At 38.7% G+C, this 19,642-nt stretch overlaps 2 protein-coding genes across 2 annotated transcripts in view; one reads left to right on the top strand and one right to left on the bottom strand.

Moving 5' to 3' along the window:
* TYW5 (tRNA-yW synthesizing protein 5) overlaps positions 1-8,596 on the top strand; it is a 9,794-nt gene extending 1,198 nt beyond the window's left edge. Inside the window, exons 2-8 of the mRNA XM_015634366.2 lie at positions 486-640; positions 3,603-3,672; positions 4,553-4,597; positions 5,070-5,207; positions 5,806-5,893; positions 6,354-6,470; positions 8,173-8,596. Coding sequence (XP_015489852.1) covers positions 486-640; positions 3,603-3,672; positions 4,553-4,597; positions 5,070-5,207; positions 5,806-5,893; positions 6,354-6,470; positions 8,173-8,429 — 870 coding nt within the window. The 3' untranslated portion in view covers positions 8,430-8,596. The remainder of the gene's footprint in view (positions 1-485; positions 641-3,602; positions 3,673-4,552; positions 4,598-5,069; positions 5,208-5,805; positions 5,894-6,353; positions 6,471-8,172) is intronic.
* Positions 8,597-14,123: 5,527 nt separating this feature from the next.
* C7H2orf69 (chromosome 7 C2orf69 homolog) lies at positions 14,124-19,621 on the bottom strand. The gene is made up of 2 exons (XM_015634365.1): positions 19,319-19,621; positions 14,124-17,625 (listed from the first exon to the last, which is right to left on the bottom strand). The coding sequence occupies exons 1-2, from the start codon at positions 19,619-19,621 to the stop codon at positions 16,786-16,788; spliced, it is 1,143 nt and encodes a 380-aa protein (XP_015489851.1). The 3' UTR covers positions 14,124-16,785.
* Between the last annotated feature and the right edge of the window lie 21 nt (positions 19,622-19,642).

Raw genomic sequence — 19,642 nt, 5'->3', positions numbered from 1 at the left:
ATCAAACCTGTTTGTGGTTGTGAGCAAGAAAGAGCCTTGATACAGGCAGAAAGAGCTTCTCTTGTGAGAAAATAACAGCATCACCACAGCTCACAGTCTGCACCTTAACTGTTTTTACATGGTTTGTCCTAAGCCTTGGCTAGAAAGATTAAATCTATTTAATCATCTGGCTGGATTCCTCAACGGCCCCAGCACAAAGTGTGGGCTATAATTTTATGTCTTTGCCTCTCCATATCGTTCCTTACCCAACTAGGTAAGAACACATAGTTAATAGAGAAATAGTTCCATAACTTACTGCACTTTGTTTCAGCATTCAGCATTTGTTTCACATTGCTTGTGAACAGATCAGTTGTGACCTTGTGCAGTGGGTTCTGGCATTCAACTGACTTGTTTGCTTTTATGTAATTTGAAAATTCATTCTGTTTTGTTTTCCATTGGATACTGTGATCATTCACCACTGAATTTTTTTTGTTGTTGTTCCTTAGAGAAAGCCAGTAGTGCTGACAGGACTGGAACTGGGCACTTGCACCACCAAATGGACAATAGATTACCTGAGCCAAGCTGAAGGACCCAAAGAAGTAAAAATTCATGTTTCTGCAGTGCCACAGATGGATTTCCTCAGTAAGAACTTTGTGTATAGGTACTTCACTCCAAGGCCTCTTGTATTTTAAAGGCATGTGCTTGTAACTTACAGACATACAGTGCATCTGTTTGAAGCTGAGGGTGGGAATAGGAAGATGTTTGTGAAAACATTAAATTATCTATCAAAGGGTTGTCCTAGATTTCTCCCTCTTCTATTAATTCTACACACTGAATTAATACAATGAGAGTGAAATGAAGGGCCAAACACCACCTTAAAAGTGATATCATGAAGAAGTGTTGTAAAGGTATTTTGTCAGAGCATTCTTGTAGGAAATTTGAGCCTGGCACTTGCAACTGTTAGTTAAAAACAAACCAGAACACCCTTGATATCTACAGTCGATGACCTGCTATTTTGTTCTAGTTATATAGTGCATTCTCAGTGTTACTGAGTAGTGATAATTTCTGACTCACTGTGTGTCTGATCCCCTTTGAATGCTGGTGTGTGTGTGCCAGCCATGGCATTCCACTCCAGAAAGGGTGTAACTAATTAAAACCAAGCTCTTATCAAAGTTAGAATGTGCAGCTTTCAGAATGTTCAAACCACTGGATTCCACACATTTCACCAGCTCTTTAATCTTGATGTGGGCCACAAAAACCTTTGATCTCCTCTGGAGCTTCTCTTATGTAACTGGCAAAACATTTCTTCAGAGTTCATCTAATCTCAGTCATTGTGTTGTCATTCAAGGGTAAATGCCTTTATTTCAGCAGTCCTTTGTTTTCCTCAAGTGGGAACAGGATGTGCTCAGTCTGTTAAACTTCTAAGCAGGTGGGAGTCTGTGCTGTAGGTGTAAACAAGCTACGGGTCTCTGAGTGGAGCCTGTTGTTCTGGGGATAAGCACAAGTTACAATCACGATGCATTCTGCTCACTGCATAGTGAATTTTTGAGTCTCTGAAATTAGGTTGTACTTGACTAACTTTGTCTTATCTCCATACTTCATTTTCCCTGCTCTGTTTTGGGTTTTTTTTAGTGTCTCTTGCTGTGAGTTCACATACAGTTGTTCTGGAGTCTTAGTTTTAGCAGGTTTGTAGACATATGGACTCTCTGATGCCCTGTTGGTGTTTCATTATAGCAGGTGTCAGGACTTTCATGTACTTCACTTGAAATTCAGGAAGCTTTGACCTTTTCCACAGCTAGCACCTCATTCTAATCTGAAGGGACTATAAGTAGAAACAAAAGGATAGAAACTCTGAGGACTTAACATGCAATTCCATTAGTTGAAACTGGTGAACATTAGTAGTACTGCAGTTCTGTTTTAAGTTGCATGCTCCTACCCCTTTTTTTTTATGCTGGTTCTGGAACTCATTCAGCCAGGTTGTGACGTGCTGCAGAAATCTGAATGGTTTTCTGCTGTTTTAGCTTTGTAAGCAGGTTCACAGAGAGGTCAGATGAGTGCCAGTGCCACTGTAAGGGCGGAGATAGGGTGATTAGGGCAGATAGCATGGGCAGAGCTGTGGTAGCACCAGAATGCATCTGTTTAAGCTGTAGTAGAGCTGTGCTCTCACAAATGCAAGTGGAAATGATAGAACAGTTTGGCTGAAGTCAGAGCATTGGGTTTTGTTTGGTTTTCCATTGACTTCAGTGGGTTTTGTATATGCCTATTCCAAACAAGCCTAAAATGTTTAGAGAATTGGTTTAAGTACTGTCAGATGCAGATTCACATTCTAGTAAAAAAGGTAACAGGTTTGCTTGAGAGGTTTCATCTTAACCCTGGGTACTTGGTGGTTGCTCTGAAATGTGATGTTTACATGCTTAATTGTGTTTAATTCATTAATTCATTATCCAGTGACACTTAGTGTGAGATGGTGAGCTGCATGAATGTAACATTGAATTCATCATAATGAATACATGATTGTGCTTGGTTTGCCATTCAGCTGTCATCTGATACCAAAATCTGTAATGGGTATGAAAAGCTCCCATCATGTAGATAAATATGTAACACTCTTACTGACTTTGGAGGGACTAGCTCAAATTCCCAGTGACTCTTCTTGAAACTCTGGAAGTTGTGTTTAGTAAATTTAAGGAAAACTTTAAATAAACATTTGAAAGTATCAAAATTCACGTGTTTTGAGGAGCTGAGAAACCATGTATTTTTTCCAGAAATCCATATAACTGAAATAAATTTTATAGATGTACAAATGAAGGTAGTTATCTGTGTTCCTGCACTAATTCATAGCAGAAAATGCATAGATATTTACATATGCATCTTCCCTGTTGGAGTTTTCTTGGTGCTGAGCTTTTCTGCAAATTTATAAAAATGTACAGTAAACAAGCCTAAAAATGACACATTTAAAGAAACAGTCAAGCAAGTATCACCACAGTCTGACTCTTAATTTGACTGGGAAAAATGTTTTGTTCTGTGACTCAGACTATTCAGAACTCCTGAGCTTGAGAGGGGGATCTTAACAAAGTGTTAACAGTTGATGAGCTGGATTCTCAGTGGTTCATGGTGAAAGGACAAGAGGCAATGGGCACAAGCTGGAATACAGGAAATTCTGCTAACCCCTTTATGACACACAGACACTCTTTTACAGAGAGGATAGTCAAACAGTGGAACAAATAGAACAGGTTGCCTAGGGAGATTATGGGGTCTCCATCCTTGGAGAGACACTGAACTGGATGCTGTCCTATGCAAGCTGCTGTAGTGAACCCTGCTCTTGTCACGGGGCTTGGATCTCCAGAGGTGCTTCCAGCCTCAGCTACTACAGGTTTCTGTCTGGATATACCTTGGAACAATTCACTAAAGTAAAGAAGTTTCTAAGTGTAGGATTTCTGTCTTGGGAGAACTCCTCAAACATCTGCTGCAAAGCCTGATTAGTCACCATGTTAAGTTAAAAAGAGAGCAGCCTATTGCATCTTCCATTATACTTGATATGTTAAGGAAGCTTATTATAAATCTAGAGTTTAGACCATGTGTTGTTACACTGATTCATGGTAGAAATTCAAATATTTGTATTTCAGAACTCTGCCTTTTGATGTATTTGTGCGAAGAGCAGCTGAAGTCAAGCACAAGGAGTACTTTCTTACTGAGGTAATTTCCTTAGTGTCACAGTTTCTTCTGTTGGTTATTTTGCTGGTATATGGAGAGGAAAGTTATGAATTGTAATTTAAAGTCTTACTTCAGTAAAAGACTTGATCTTTAATTTAACCTTCTTGTGGCTTGATGCCAAAGGAAAAAATGTGAGAAGTAATTCTTCTCAGAAGTTTTTTTGTATATGTACAGTGTGGTTATCTTCAGCTGTCCTGTTTCTCTTAATAAAAACTGCTTACATGAGCAAAAATTCCAGTATAAAATTTAAAAATCAAACCTTGCTTTAGAATAACAACCTTATAATTTGTGTGTTTTGCAAGAAAACGTCATGAAGATATTTTAGAAATTCATGACTATCAAAATACAAATCCAAATATATGGTAACATAATCTGTGAGTAGCAGATGTGTGGTTATCTTCACATATCAGTGTTCAGGCTAGGGATTTTTCAGGTAACTGTGATTGGCAAGCAAATAATTTTGAATGTAGACATGCTTTTTTCCTTTTATGCTGCATAGAATGCTGTAAGTTTTGAAGCCAATCAAAATAGTTTTCTGCATCAATATACTGAAGAACTTAAATTATAATCTGCATTTTCTTTGAGTCTGTTCAGTAACAGCAATGCTGAAGTAGTTGACCAGTCTCCCCACACTTTACTCTTCTCCATTCAGTTAACTTATTTTTCCCATTTCTCAAGATGAGCTGCAGGGATCAGTAAAGGGCAGTATAACAAAGTAGCTGAATTTGTAGATGCCCTTTATTTGTACCATATTTTAATGAAACTACATTAGATAAATGAGAAAATACAAGCTCTTTGTTTAAGTGTTTTGGTAATTCTTATTTAAAAACCCCAAATAATTCTCTTTTTGTGTTCACTTCAGGACGAAAAGTACTATTTGCGATCAGTGGGTGAAGATGTTAGGAAGGTAAGTTACCAGAGATTACAGTTCTAATACTGTAAAGTTGCAGTTTAGAAGTGTTTTTTAAAAAGCCTGTTGTCATGCAACTTACTTAGGGTCACATGGTTTGTGAATCTGACTGGATTTAGGTCAGAGTATTTCAATGTGTCTAAAATCGTTGCTGTTGCATGGGAGCTTAGCTGATCACTGAAGAGAACATTGCTAAACTCCCATTCTTTAACTTCTGTTGTAAACTAATCTGAAAAGATTTATGCTGATCTCTTGCTCCTTCAGTGTGATTCCTAGCAGCCATGGTTAAGAACAGCTCTCTGGCTGTTCTTATTGAACAAGTAAATGCTGAAAAGCATTGCTGATTTCAGGTGTTTGCCAATGCTAAAGTTGTAACCCCATTTCATATAATTGGAAATGACTGTGAAGTGCTCCCCCATTTTAAATGTGCATAGATGGTTCTCTAAGAGTTTTGCCCTTTCCGTTTCAGGATATTGCAGATATCAGGAAGCAGTTTCCTGTTTTAGCAGAAGATGTTAATATTCCAGAATATTTTGAGAAGGAACAGTTTTTCTCTAGTGTCTTCCGCATCAGCTCAGCTGGATTACAGTTATGGACACATTATGATGTAAGTAATATGTGGGTTTAAAATGTTGCAGATGGCATTACAGAGTTGAGATAATAAGGTGCAAATCTCTGTCAAAGATTAGAGAATAATAACAAACTTCACATATTTTTAAATAGTGAAATGAACCACATTCAGTGGTACAGTGATTTTTAAATGTTACATTGCTTGGGCATAATATCTTAACTGGGTTTATGTCTAATTCCAGATTTGTATAGATTAAAGGATGTTTTATTTTGTTTCCCTTTTTTTAACTGTTTAGAGTTTCAGTTGAAAATCTGAAACACAGTAACTTTCAATATTTTTGTCTTAAAATTTTTTTTTCTTTCTAATGGCCAGATTTGGATGAATTCTAGTTTTGCAATACACTGCCAGCTGTGCAATGGTTGTAGTGGTTTCTGGCTGCAATGCAATAGATTCCAAATAAGGTTGTCTTCTAACGTTGTGCAGTGAGTTCTGAACAAATTTATTTATAAGATAATTCTTAACATGTGAGGGTTTTATTAATTCCCTTTTTTAAGCTAATAATTAGATTGGTTCAAGTCTGTATATTTATTCACTCAACTTTTGGCTGATATTTCTATTATTACACTTATCCCAGGTAATGGACAACTTCTTAATCCAAGTCACAGGGAAAAAACGAGTTGTTTTGTACAGTCCTCGAGATGCACCATATTTATATTTATCAGGTATGCACGTCATAGGTGACTAGTTCTGAGTCTGGTGATCTTGGCTTTTCAGCTCACAAGTGTTGCACTGTAGAAAATAATCACTAACAGATGACTTGGTATAAGAGAAGTCATTTGTTCCTTTGATTCTGCGTGTTTTAGTCAAAGTAAGGAGAACAGCAGCTTTGCCTGATTATTTGCCTGATTACACTTAACTGAAGGAGTAAAATGTTCTGTCTGGGTTCAAAATGGTTTTTCAAATGTCAGGAAAAGTGGTTTTTAGTGTTAATAAGGTTGCAGTTACAGAACAAATACAACAGGAGAACATCTCTTCAGTAAATGAAGTGTGCCATCAGGTTTCCCTGGTTTTGAGAAATAAAGCAGTACTAAATTTCATTCAGGAACTGCCATTTCCAGCAATATGATAAAGCTTTGTTACTATTGGAAGAATGGGAGTATTTATTCACTGAAGTTTTCCTAGGTACTAAATCAGAGGTACTGGATGTGGATAACCCAGACTTGGAGAAATATCCCCTTTTTGTGAAAGCCAAACGCTATCAATGTGTTTTGGAAGCAGGAGATGTGTTATTTATTCCAGGTAAGTAGTAAATGGTTCCTGACCATGGCATGGTATTAAACAGTCTTGTTTCTAATTTATGATTTCTGGAGATGGTTAGTGGTTACTAAAGCATTTCTGTGTTGTAAGCAGGAGCATTGAAAGATGATGGCAAAACTTTTATTTTTTCCAACTGTACAGTTAACCTGAAAAACAGTATTATTTTATCTACTGCAAATCTTACCTTCCCTCAAGTGGACACTGTATTCTCCTGAATTTGTGTCTTAATAGATTAATACTATAAACTTACCTTCTGAAATCTGAAATTACTTCAGTGAGCTGAGTTTTTTAATGACAGAATTTAAGTGAAATACCATTTCTGTTTTTCTGTAGTCTGGCACTTAAGCACTGTGAGGCACATGGTCTGATGAGAATTATGGATGGTAGAGTTATTGAACCTTCTAAAGATTTATAATCATCTTTGGGGAATGGAAAGACAAGTCCTAATAATTTTTCTGCACAAGCAGAAAGCTGCTTCCTGAGGTGACATGACAAATTCTGGTAGTCAGGGAAAGACATTTGAACTACTCCTATTGAACTACCCCTCCTTGTGACTGATTTTATTTTAACTCATTGTGAGCTTGCAGCAGATACGACTGTCTGATATCCTGTCACTTCTACATTATCTGGGCAATATAAACAGATCAGTAAACAGGTTTTTTAGGAAGATAGTCTATAATAGTTTCTTAGCCTTGGACTTGTTACTTAATTTTGAATTTACCTTTATGTTTCTTCCTAAATAAACTTTTGGTTGCAGTTAGATAGTTGTATGTCACACTGCTGCTGATGTCAGCATCTCTGTTTTCTGTTTATGAAGTCCAGATAATTTTTTGTCTTTGCCAGTGGGTGAGCAGTCAAACTTGAGACATGCTCAGCTCTCTTAAGACTTACTGGAGTGCAGGGATTTTTGAGTCCAGAGAATTGTGCTTTGTCAGCATCCTACAGTGCATATCACTGAAAAAAAAGATGTTTTTTGAGGAATGCGTGTGCTTATTATGAAGAAGGTAGAAGCAGCCCCTCTTCCTAACCTGAAACTTCATGTTGATTTCTCAGAATAAACTTTTCTATGTCTTCAGCACCTACAGGCAAATAAGATGCAATAAACATAACATTCAGACTTTTAGCTTAAAATTCAAATATCCTAAATATACCATATTAAACTGATTCTTTAAATGTACTCAATGAAACAAAGATGTCTTGGCTTCCTTACCACAGTCATGATGATTCAGCTGAAAAACCTCATGCCTTCATCATGAGGAGATTAGCAACTTGCCTGAGTGACCTGGCTGATGGCTGGTGGTTTACATTAATGCCTGCACAGTATGTGCAAGGTTAGGGACTAAGTGAAAATAGATACCTGCATTTAGAGTGGAGGTGATCAAGGAAAGGTGTCTTTCTTTCATCCTACACATGCTTATCCTTTGCTTACATTTGAGTACCTCTACACTTCAGCAAGTTTTACTTCTATGAGAAGTTATAGAACAGCATAAATGTCTTGAAAAACTTTGGTTTTTCAAATTTTGGTACAATGCAGTATATTCATATGGATATTTATAAAAAACCGAAAATACAGTAGTTGAGGCTTTTCCTCAATTAGATTTGGTTTGGGCAATTCTGACACTTGCTTAAGTCACATGGAAGTTTTGGACAGTAATTTTTATTTTAGACACTGTTCTTTCTACAGCTTTGTGGTTCCACAATGTAATTTCTGAGGAATTTGGAGTGGCACTGAATGTCTTTTGGAAGCACCTTCCTGCTGAGAGCTATGATAAGACTGACACTTATGGAAATAAAGATCCCATGGCAGCCTCCAGAGCTATACAGATCTTGGACAGAGCTCTGAAAACACTTGAAGAACTACCTGAGGAATATAGAGATTTTTATGCTCGGAGAATGGTGTTACGTATCCAAGAAAAAGCTTATAGGAATGATTATGGATAAAGTAACACATTGTAATTCAGCAAGGTCCCTTGCAAGTAGAAAATTGTATGTTGGTATGGAAACTGTCCATAGGCACATACACTTTCTGTGAGACCAATAAAAACTGTCAATAAACATTTGTCTATAACAAAGTTGATCTTGGAGATTTTCTTTCTAGTTTTTAGTGAGGCCTGGAGTCTGCTTGATCTGGAGATGGTCTTTTTTCTATAATGAGACTGACATTTGCAGTGCCTCCACTTAAAACTATTTTTTTGCAATGTTCTACTTAAATTTTTCTGAACAAAAGTTTTGGTATGTGAGCTGACAGCATGTATGCTTAGAAGTAACTGCACATCTTTGTGAATGCAGTCTCATTAAATTTTTGGAAAGCCATAGTGGTTTCCCAGGAGGTCAAAGTAAGCCATTGGTGGTAGCTGTAATGATCATGGTTTCTTTTTAAGTAATAACCTAGCAATTAGTATAGGGAGTTTCTTCTCCCCTTGTAGTGAGACAGACTGGGAATGGGAAAAAAAGCAAAAACTTTCCATGCCAGGTCACACTTAGAATTGTGCAGCAGCTTGACTGCAAGGTAAGTGATTTACCCTTTTCCTAGCTCATAATGTTTTACTGGGGGGAGAAATCTCTTTTGTTACTGCCCCAGTGCAGTCAGACAAGCATTGCTGCTCCTGCAGCTGTGGAACACTTGCAGCTAATGTGCTCACAGATCCATTCAGATACAGTCCTGGTATCTGCAGTGGAGTTCATAGTTGTGGAGTAGACACAGAATCTGTTGGGAGCTGTATTTGATGTGCTCTTTGTTTCCATATGAAAGGGGGTTTGCATAGCTCCTTTTGGGATGGAGCCTGTTGTTTAGGCATTGTAGGTTACTTTTTCAGCAGATTGTGGTGCTTACAAAAGCCCTGTGAAATAAAGGTGGGGATCTAACAAAAAGGATAGGCTAGTCATTGTCTCTTTGAAATGCCTCTGCTGTTATTACTTGTGCTGTTTGGGGAATGCAGCATTTATCTGCATTCCCCAGATGCAGATAAACAGACTGACTTGGGTCAGTCTGTTACTTCTAGCAATGTTTTTTGAGAATTGTATCTTGTCAAAAGCTCTTAGACTAAATAAATGTGTAATGTTAAAAAAGTGCTGGAAAAAAGCTTTCTTTAGAAGAGCAGGAGCTTGAACACTGTGCAGATTATTCTTCTAAACCTGTTCTTCTTGGCAGTTCAACACAGTGAAAATAGTTGGGTACCATGTGAATGGGCACCCAGCCACCTCAATGAATAAGCATGAATGGAACCAGCCAAGCGATTCTGCCGGGCATCATTGTACGTTCTGAGGGTAGAATTTAAATTTGGGATCACAAGTAGGTCTCCCAAAATTTTTGTTCAGAAAGGAACAAGGATTGTTTGTGCATACTGCTGAGACAGAATGTCTTTGCCCATTAGGCTGGGGTAACCTCTTGGTTTTGTTGGACTGGTAATGTCAAGGGCCCAGTCTGAATTGGAGAGGTGAACAGAGCATATTCTTTGTGTGTTAGGACTGAATGGAGAGGTTCAGAGAGCCTGCAGGGCTCACCAAAGCTGTGTGTCCAGCATTGTGCCTGCACAGCCATCACTGTAACTGCCAGCAGCTCCTCAAGATCCTGGTACAGAGAAGCACTCTGCTGATGCCTCCTTCTGCCATTCCTTGGGTCTCCATTCATAAAAGGGTGGTGTTAGCTTGGTATCCTCAGGCCCCCTCAACACTCAAGTGTAAATTTTATCTTCATGCTGCCAACTTTCAAATGAAGCCGTAATTTCCCTTTGAAAGAGTTTCTTCAATTTTTTATTTAGTAACTTCTCTAAAACAGTTTCCGAAATGCTACAAAACAATAATACAAGCATTTAAAAATGTATTTTCTTAATTTGAGTATAATTGGACTAGTGATAAAAATCTGGAAGTTACTGTTAAAAAAATTAAGTTACTTAATGCTTTGTAGCCACTGTGCAACATGGTGTGAAGCAGGCAATAAAGTGATGCATGAATGGTGAAAACATTAAAGGAATAACTTTCAGATAACATAGTAAAAGATTACAAGTAGGCACACTTAGAAATCCATTACTGAAATCACACAAAGAATTAGAGCCATGACATTTTGTGGATATTTGTCTGTTAGAGATCCTGCCACAATAAAACAGGTGAAGTTATGTTAACAGTATTAGAAAAGTAAACACTGACCATCTTGAGCATTCAAAGCAGCCACTTCAAACACTGTATTTGTAGGAGTTGGGTGATGCAGACTGTCCAGAACTGAAAGATGAGTTGACATTTACATAAAGACAATGTCTGAAGTCAGAAGTTTAAACTTGGCCTACCCCAAACCTTGAATTACTCTAAAAATTTGGTGACTGAGGCATTTAAAATAGAAATTCATTGCAAGTCAACACCTGGAAAGTATTATTTATTCTTAGCCATATGAAATATAAAGGAAGACAAATGATTTCAAATTTCTTTTTTTTTTAAAATGTGCTTGCTGTGGAACCATTCAAATGAAAGAAATTGATGTAAAAATATTTTTCTTGTCAAACAATTAAACATATAATTAAAAATCTGCCTGTCATGTTTGTGCTGACAATTTGATGTACTTAGAACATCTTCCTCTCCAGTACCTACACAGGGTCTAGGTTAAGTGTCAAGTTAAATGACTACTGAGAAAGGGTTTGACTTGGATCACAAAGGATCAGAAATACATTTGTAATTGTTTTTAAAATATTCAGGATGAAACTATTTGTCTCATTCATACTGTTGCTTTCACAAGACTGACTTGACTAAGATGAGAATGATTTTACCACAGTAGAGGTGAATTACAGATGATGCCTTCCCAATATGCCTTCCTTCACAGCTTCAGAGAAATTCTTGTATGCCCTCGATTTTTTCCTGTCACCAAAACCTGGTATCTTCCTGATGATGATACAGGTGTTGAAGATACACATTCTGAGACAGTAGCTTTTGCAAGGGATTCTCTAAGTGTTGGTATCTCTCAATAACCACAGAGTCTGGTGTTATTTGAAGGATGGATGAAGTTTTACATTTTCTTAGACAGTTACCCAAGTTTACAGTTAATGTGCAGTAGAACTGTACATTAAGATTTCCTGTTTTACTTTGAATCAGACTCTACAGTGGGGATAGATTCTGAGCTCTGTACGTAGGAATTTCTGGGAGCAAGAATCACTCTTCAGTGGCAATTCCTGAGAGCAACAAGAGCAGATGACTTGGTTTCCAACTGTTCAGGTCTGTTCCCTGTCACAGATTGAAGCCATTAAAAGAACTGCTCAACCATGTCACACACGCAGCTCCACGTGCAGTGCTGCATTCATACAAAAATGCTCAGAAGCTCTTGCTTGCAGTAATAACACAGATCATAGCAATGGACAATTTCTGCTGTGAAAACATTTATACTTCAGCTGTCAAGCAGGACATGATTTGCTTTAAACTTCCACCACAAAACCCTAATGTATTTCTCATGATGGGGAATGGGAAAGAAGAGCTAAGCACACGGTCTGCAAGAGATAAAACAGCTTTGTCTGACACCCAGGCTTGGGAGTTTTGCTCAGAGCAGAAACTGTGCTGTGGGAGAAGAGCCTTGTCTTGCCCTTCAGCACTGGTCTGTTTCCTGACTATTTCTTATGTCTTGCAGCAGTGCTTTCTTTAGAAACAACTCAGCTCTGAAATGCCAAGTTTAACAAAAGAAACTAGCAATCATGACTGAAAGTGTTCTTTTGAGAGCCTACTGAAAGAAAGAAAATTTATTCTGAACCTTGAAGTAATGGCACTCTGTTCCTTTTCAAGTACATAAGGTGTTTATACACATGAATTAAAACCAGGTAATTTATTTTTCCCTTTTTTATTCCCAGGTGCTTTTCTGGTTATTTGCTAAGTAGAATTTGTCACTTCTTGGGTCACTTGGAAACATGTAATCAAGTCCTAATGACAGAAAACGACAAAGCCATCACTACCTTATAACCCACACTCCACTATTCAAAAAGACTGCCTGCATCAGTCTTCTATGGTTTCCACGGTGATGTAGAACAGCTAATCTGGTGCAAATGGGTTTTTTTTGTCAGCAGGAGTGAATTACACTGTTAATACCAACAGAATGAAGTTAGTCAGAACAGTATGTCTGGCACTGGAACAGGCAGTGCCTATCTGATACATAGGGGTGTTATATGATCTTGCATTACTGGCTTCATGACTTCATGTTACTTTATTCCACTTAAAACCAGTCACCCTGCAACTGAACTGAGTTAGGAGATCAACAACACCAACAGAAAGCCAGCTTTGGTCTTAGCTTCTCCATCTGCAATATTTAAATGTGTCTAAATTTTCATCAGGTTATGACCATTAGAAGTTAAACTTTTTTTTTTTAATCTACCATGCTTACAAAAATGAAATGAGATTTCAATATAAGATTTAAAAGGATTGTGAATTAACTTTGAAGGTGATTTAAAGATGCTCTCTCTTATGGATTGCAGTCTTGAGTCACCTGCCTTTGTATTGCACAAGGGCACCACGCACATATTTGTGTTTGTGGATTCTGCTAGGCTGCAATGTACCTAAAGGTGTCACAACAGAGCACACACATAGCAAAATTTTCATTGTTAATAATTCTTTCTTGTATTAACAGATAGACCCCATGTAATTTAAAATAAGCATTCAAGGTAAATGAATAGGTATATGATTAACCTCAGTGCTTCGAATTTCATTCTGCACAAAACAAGTATTGGTTATGTGCAGAGATGAACTGTTACAGCTCAAAAAGAACCTCTGGGGAAAAATCTGGAGTGCATGCTCATTCATTATCATTTTTATCTGTGCATATCCACAGTTGTAACAGTCTAACTCCTGAACTGACTTAGCAGTCTTATTTAAAATAATTTCTATGACTATTTAAATACATAGCACTGCTGTTACTTATCTCTATCAGCAATGATGTTTGTTTAGAAAGATAGAACAGCTTATCATAAAAGTGATTGTGCAGGGTACAGAGAAAATTGCTCCTTTCAGCCACATGTTAAGGATGGGACCCTTAATCATCCAAAATTAGGGGCCACTACTGACGTCGGCATTTGCAGAGATGTGATTAAATCCGCCCCAGATAGGAAGAAGTTTATCAAACTTCCTAGCATGTTAGATTCAAACAAAATAAAAATCATTTAAGTCATCTGGACAATTTCACAGAATCAAGCCTTGCTTTAAAAGAATTTAGAAGTCATAGTTTAGAACATGTTAGCATGTTTTAAAATCTGAATAGTGTCTTGTCTATTGTACCAGAAACAAGCATGTAATACAAAGAACACCAGCCATTACTAGGTTGTACTAAGGACTGTGTAATGTTGCTCACTCCATTAAAAACCAGAAGTGTCTTGACTTACACCACTATAAGTAGGAGAGCCACCTAACTTTAGGCATTTACTTCTAAGCTTATTAAGAACTGCCTTTACAGTTAATGTTGAAAAATGGGCATATGCAAACTATGATGCATTTAATCCTAACATAGAAATGTCATACCCTTGGCTGCTTCATGCCAGCTTTCCCGTGTTTGTGAGATGCCAGTAAGCTGTTTTAAAATTATGAATGCTGACTGCACAAATACAAAGCCTCCTTGAAGAAAAGTTACCAAATAAATCGGATTTTTTAAACTAGGTCTCCACAAACACCTGAAAAAGCTTAATCCACAAAACTGCACATTCCTTGTTTAATGGCTTTATACTCACATCAAAGTGGTTTCACCCATTAGAAATAGTTTATTTTCTACATAGTTTGCAAAATTTATTTTTAGCATGCATTGTAGTGAATGACAGAGGCACATTCCAACAGAGTACTACAGCTGTTTAAAGAATGAAAAACAATCAGTCAGTTTTCCCCCCACAACACGAGGTCTCATAACAAGATTAGTTTTACAACAAAGTGCCTATTCTTCAAAGTAATGCAGCAACACTTGAGCCTATTTAACAGTTATTGTAGGCAGCTTTCATCAAACAGGTTAGTATTATTTTCATAGGACAGCCATCCAGAAACTTTTGAAGACAATGTCAATATTTTAACAGCTATTTCCAAAAGCTTGCAACAACGTAGTCCTGTTGTTCTGGCAGGCACAGATTTGTTTAGAAATTGGTCTCTGATCTGCAGAGTTATTGGGTTGGGCAAGTGTTAGCACACCCAGCTTAGCCAAGTCAGTCTGAAACTGTGGGAGGAAAAGCAATAGAATGTTATGGGGCTTTTGTTGGATTACTTTTTGAAATTTTATTTTGTAAGTGGATAGTTAAATATATTTCAAGCCATTTGAAGGCTTTCTATTAAAACCACTTCTTTAGGTGACTCATACTTCTTTTACAGAAAAAAAGTCCTCACATATGCTGCAAACATTAAGAAGAGGACCAAAAAGGGGAAAAAATGTTCCATGAAACACATTAAAAAGTTGATATAAGCCTATTAAGATGGTAATCAAGAAACAGGAGTGAATGAAATCTCCAAGAAACTAAAAGAAAAAAGTAGATGGAACGAAATTACAGGTTTTTTCAGTTTGTTAGCATGTTGCACTTTTCTTCATCAATTAAAACAGATTTATTTTGATGAACATATCGATGAATTAAGTATATTAATCTAATTATTAGTGATACAGTTCTCTTTCAAATTGTAGGGTGCACGCTGTATGCGTAATTCTTTCTATCACCCTTAATATTTTGAGTGTTAAGGGAATTTTCTTAGGAGTACAACACACTTTTCTCATTGTTCAGTGATCACTGATGTGCTCAATTTCTGCCAAAAGTTGCCTACAGGGAACCTTTTAAATTTTAATGATGACAACAAAAGAAAGATCACCCAGGACTTCCCTTCCACAGTGTAAGGGTCACAGGAAACAAGCAGCAGGGCAGAGATGTCACTAAGCCATCAAACATAGAACCAAAGTTGAATAAAACGCCTTTTTTCAAAACTTAGCCACAATTGTTTGTGTAATCTTCATGGTGTTCTGTATTCCTTTACTTGCTTTTGTTTTCCTGTACTTCAGGAAATCCAAAACCATTTGGAGTTACTGGTTCATTGTTAAAAGCTGCAGTTGCCTTTAAGAATGATTCTAAGCTTTGTAGATAAATGGGAAGTTACTTGCAACAGTAGAAAAGTTCCATTAATACCATCATTGTCCATCTTTCAGTATTTCTTTCTTAAGAACACTCAGATTTGGTGTCTGAACCAGATTACATCTTTTGTATCAGATCTGTCTGTCTTTCTATTTAATTAGAGATTGTTTTTTTCTGTAGGAAAAATTAGGCTCCAAAAAAAAGATTTTTGGATGGCTCTAGAAGCAACTACTGCAATACATTTAAAAGAGATAATAGATCTTAAAACTGAGGCATTTTGAAAGAGCTACAGTCAACACAGTCTGAATCTTTTTTTATGCAACTTGTAATAGATTTTGTGCTTATGGCTCAGTTTAGGGCAACATCAGTGCAGCAATTACCAAGAAAAACCCCAAGGCAGGGACGTCACCGCTGGATGTGATAATAAAGGTATTACTGTTGGTCCTTACAAAAGTTAGGAAAGCAACAGCAAGGTATGTTGAAAAAGGAACAAGCTACACCCTAATCAACATTCTTGGTTGCTTAACATAGCTACATCAAATTTTCAAGCCCCCAGGTGAAATGGCTGTTCACTAGCAGATACTACACAATTAATTAATCAAACTTTAGAGTGACAGAAATGGCAAGGAGCACATAAGGAAGAGAAATGCATTGGCACTATTATTCCAAATGTGAGTATTTGTGACTTTGTTTCAAACAGGAAAAATGTTACAAAACTGGAATATTTAATTACCATATAAAACAGGTCTCAGCAAAATATGTAACTATGATTCTTCTTACAGTCAATTTCCTTAAGCCAAAAAACTAGCCTTCAATCTGTTATTGACAAAGAGCAATACTTCTAGCCCTGGAAGCCACTCAGTTGAAGTATCCACACATGTAAAATTATCAAGTACGTTAAAGTCCCATTAAGTGCAGTCTGTGATAGCAGACATCCAGGACTAAAAATTCTGCCAACAGTTTGAGAATAAACATTCACATTTAACAAAAAAAAAAATAAAAATAAGAGTATGGGATTGTTCTTCATAACACTTTTTTCCCAGGAATCAAAAAACAACATCTGTTATAGTTATGGGGTCCCAATATGCCTTTTTTAAGCGACAGAAATTTATATATTGTATCTATTAGCAAGACAGAACTGACTTAGTATTCTGTTTAGAAAGCATCTACTCAAAGCTGAAAATCAAGTTGACAACACTTACAGTGTTAAAAGTTTCTACAAAGAATATACTGTTCATATACATACAGTCTCAAAATACTTCATGAACTCTGAAATGGTTGTCTAAGGAGGGAACTTCATCAGCAAAATGCAGTTGATCATTTATTTCCACGCCAAATCCTTCAAGTATCTGTACAAATTTCTCATGCTCTCTCCCAATCCATGACCTCATTGTGTCAAACACCTGGTATGGTGTAACATGAGCATGAACTTCAATTCCTGTCTCTGCAAGTTCTTTCAGCACTTCAGGGTAAGTAACCCAAGTATTGCTTCCTCCTGAGTGACCACCATCCAGCCAGTAAATTGCTTTTATGTTTTTTAAGAAGATATCTGTATTCGTGTCTTTCTTGGCTTCCTTCAGCTCGTAAAGCAGCTGGTTCAAAACCACACAACCTTTACTGAAGCCAATCAAAGTAAATGACGCTGCACCTACAGCCGACGGTACCATGAAGTTCACAGCAGAATTATCAGAGCATTCACAATCTCTCTCCCTTTCTTTGGATGAGCAGCCATTTGTTGCAGGAACAGACTGCGGCTGTGATTTACAAGCAGCTATTTTTGCATCCTTGCTGACACCATGCACACTTTTCTGGGACAGCAGAATATTCTGAGAGAGTCTGAATGCATTAACTAGCAAAGCATGGAGATGCTTGAAAGCTCCAAAGTCAGTGCTGTGCTCTGGTGCTCCAAACATATTACTCATCACAAAATTGTCATAACAACTGAATTTGTGCAGGTGCATTCGAGAGCACTTTATGACCCAAATAAAGCTGTTGGGGAACCGGCGTGCAAGTATGGTAGCAACATTTTCAAAACTCCAGTGCTCCCACTGAAAGTTTTCTGGGTGGCAAGACATGATGTCATGATAGTTCTGAAAAATTAAAGAAAATAGAAAAGAAGCATTACTACATTGTGAAAAGATTCAGTTCCAATGTACTCATATTTTTAAGAAAGGACTTTAACGGAAAAATATGCATTAAAGGCTCTCAGTTTTTAGATTTGCAGAACAAGAAACTCGTTAAAGAAACTGGTATATTTCAATTTGCTTACTTTAATGTCTTTTACCACATATTTTTAGTACCCTCAAGATCAATACAATAAAATCAGCACACAAAAATATTCATAGTTTTTGTTGACTTCACACAAAAAGAAAACTGAAATATTATTCAACTTAGTATGACAAAGAATACATAATTTTACTGTATTACCTCCATCTACAGAAATACTGATTACCTTACTACAAAACAAAAAAATGACTTAATACTTTGTAGCAAGTTTTCTGGATTTTATACAGAAACAAAAATGTCCCCTCTCATTCAGATGCAGGAAATTTTTATTGCTTTATTCAAATCCACAGAGGGCATAGGTGGAAAGAAATTCATCCCCAAGTCATGAATGAACTTCATGTCTGAAATCTTAAGGGCAAAGAATACCAGTTCATTTATTTTACTAAGTAATAATGAAACCACATGAAAGAATGACAATCAGACACGTCTTTGTAGGCCATCCCAATCCTTAAAATAAAAACACATAAAATTCTGCATCTTTACCTGACAGAAGGGAAAACCTTTTCCCTTGAAGAAGGAACTACCCCTGCTTTTGAGAAGCAGTAATGACAATTGAGATTAGCTGGCTCCAGAGCATGCTATGTTAGAGGTCGACCACATGCTCGGGGACAGCACTTCAGAGTCTCTGCAATTTCTTGCCAACTCAGGAGACCACGAGTGCCTTTTCAGGACAGGCTGAGAAAGCGTTAGTGCCTGTCCAGCTCCCAAAGGATGGTGTGTGGGATGTCCACCCAGCTGCACAGAGACACGGTGCTCTGCCTGGAGAGGACAACCGGGCAGCTTAGGGTTTCATCCTCTTGTGTCTATTGACACTTTCAGACACTGCCATCCCTGTCACAAATGTCACCCTCAGGCAGTGCTATAGGGCTGGAGTGAGTCCAGAGAAGGGCAATGGAGCTGGTGAAGGGGCTGGAGCACCAGTCCTCTGAGGAGCAGCTGAGGGAGCTGGAGATGTTCAGCCTGGAGAAGAGCAGGCTCAGGGGAAGCCCTTATTGCTCTCTACAGGTCCCTGAAAGGCCCTTTAGCCACATGGGGATCGGTCTCTTCTCCCGGGCGACAAGACGACATACTTTTGGGTCGTGTCAGGGGAGGTTTAGGCTGGACATTAGGAAGCACCCTTCACAGAAAGAGTGATTATCTATTGGAATGGATTGCCCAGGAGGTGGTGGAGTCACTGTTCCTGAAGGTGATGAAGGAAAGACTGGATATGGCACTTAGAGCCAGGGTCTAGCCTGACGCGGTGATGTTGGTCATAGGCTGGACTCAGCGATCTCCAACCTAAGTGATTCTGTGAAGATGACTTTCCTCCCCTCCTCTACCGCTCCAGCTCAGGTTTCCGGAGGGCCCGTTCCCGCTGCTTGTGCCCGACCGTGCGGGGCAGCGAGATGCTCCGATGGCCGCGGCGGCAGCCGGGCAATGCCCCCCGCCACATCCCTTCCGGGGACGCGTTCCTCCGGCGCCGCTTCCCCGCTCCCGCCCTGCGGCCGCCCGCCGTACCTGCACGTCCCCCGGGAAGTACACGACGTGGTGCTGCGGCGACGGGGCCGGGCCGCGCGGGGCCGGCGGCGGCAGCAGCAGCAGCTCGTTGCTGCGGTGCGGTTCGGCGCCCGGCACCTCGGGCAGCCGCAGCCACGGCGGACTCAGCCGCGCCGCGGAGAACGCCCCGCCGCCGCCCGCAGGCCCCGCGGCGCAGGCTGCCGGCGCTCCGCAGAGGCTCATGGCGCTGCCCAGGCACAGCGCGGCGGGGCCGGCGAGCCCCCGCAGCAGCGCGGCGGCGGCCGAGCGGCAGCGCCGGCTCATGGGAGCGCCGCTCCGCGATCC

The sequence above is a fragment of the Parus major genome, chromosome 7 (genome assembly GCF_001522545.3).
Source record: "Parus major isolate Abel chromosome 7, Parus_major1.1, whole genome shotgun sequence".
In the NCBI taxonomy this organism is placed as follows: domain Eukaryota; kingdom Metazoa; phylum Chordata; class Aves; order Passeriformes; family Paridae; genus Parus; species Parus major.
The sequence above is the reverse complement of the archived record's forward strand: the minus strand, read 5'-3'. Positions and strand labels throughout refer to the sequence as shown.

Excerpts from the sequence above, each read along its gene's own strand:
- C7H2orf69 (XM_015634365.1), bottom strand. The coding sequence starts at position 19,621 with ATGAGCCGGCGCTGCCGCTCGGCCGCCGCCGCGCTGCTGCGGGGGCTC. Across the intron at positions 17,626-19,318 it reads ACTTCCCGGGGGACGTGCAG|AACTATCATGACATCATGTC; the intron begins GTACGGCGGGCG and ends TTAATTTTTCAG.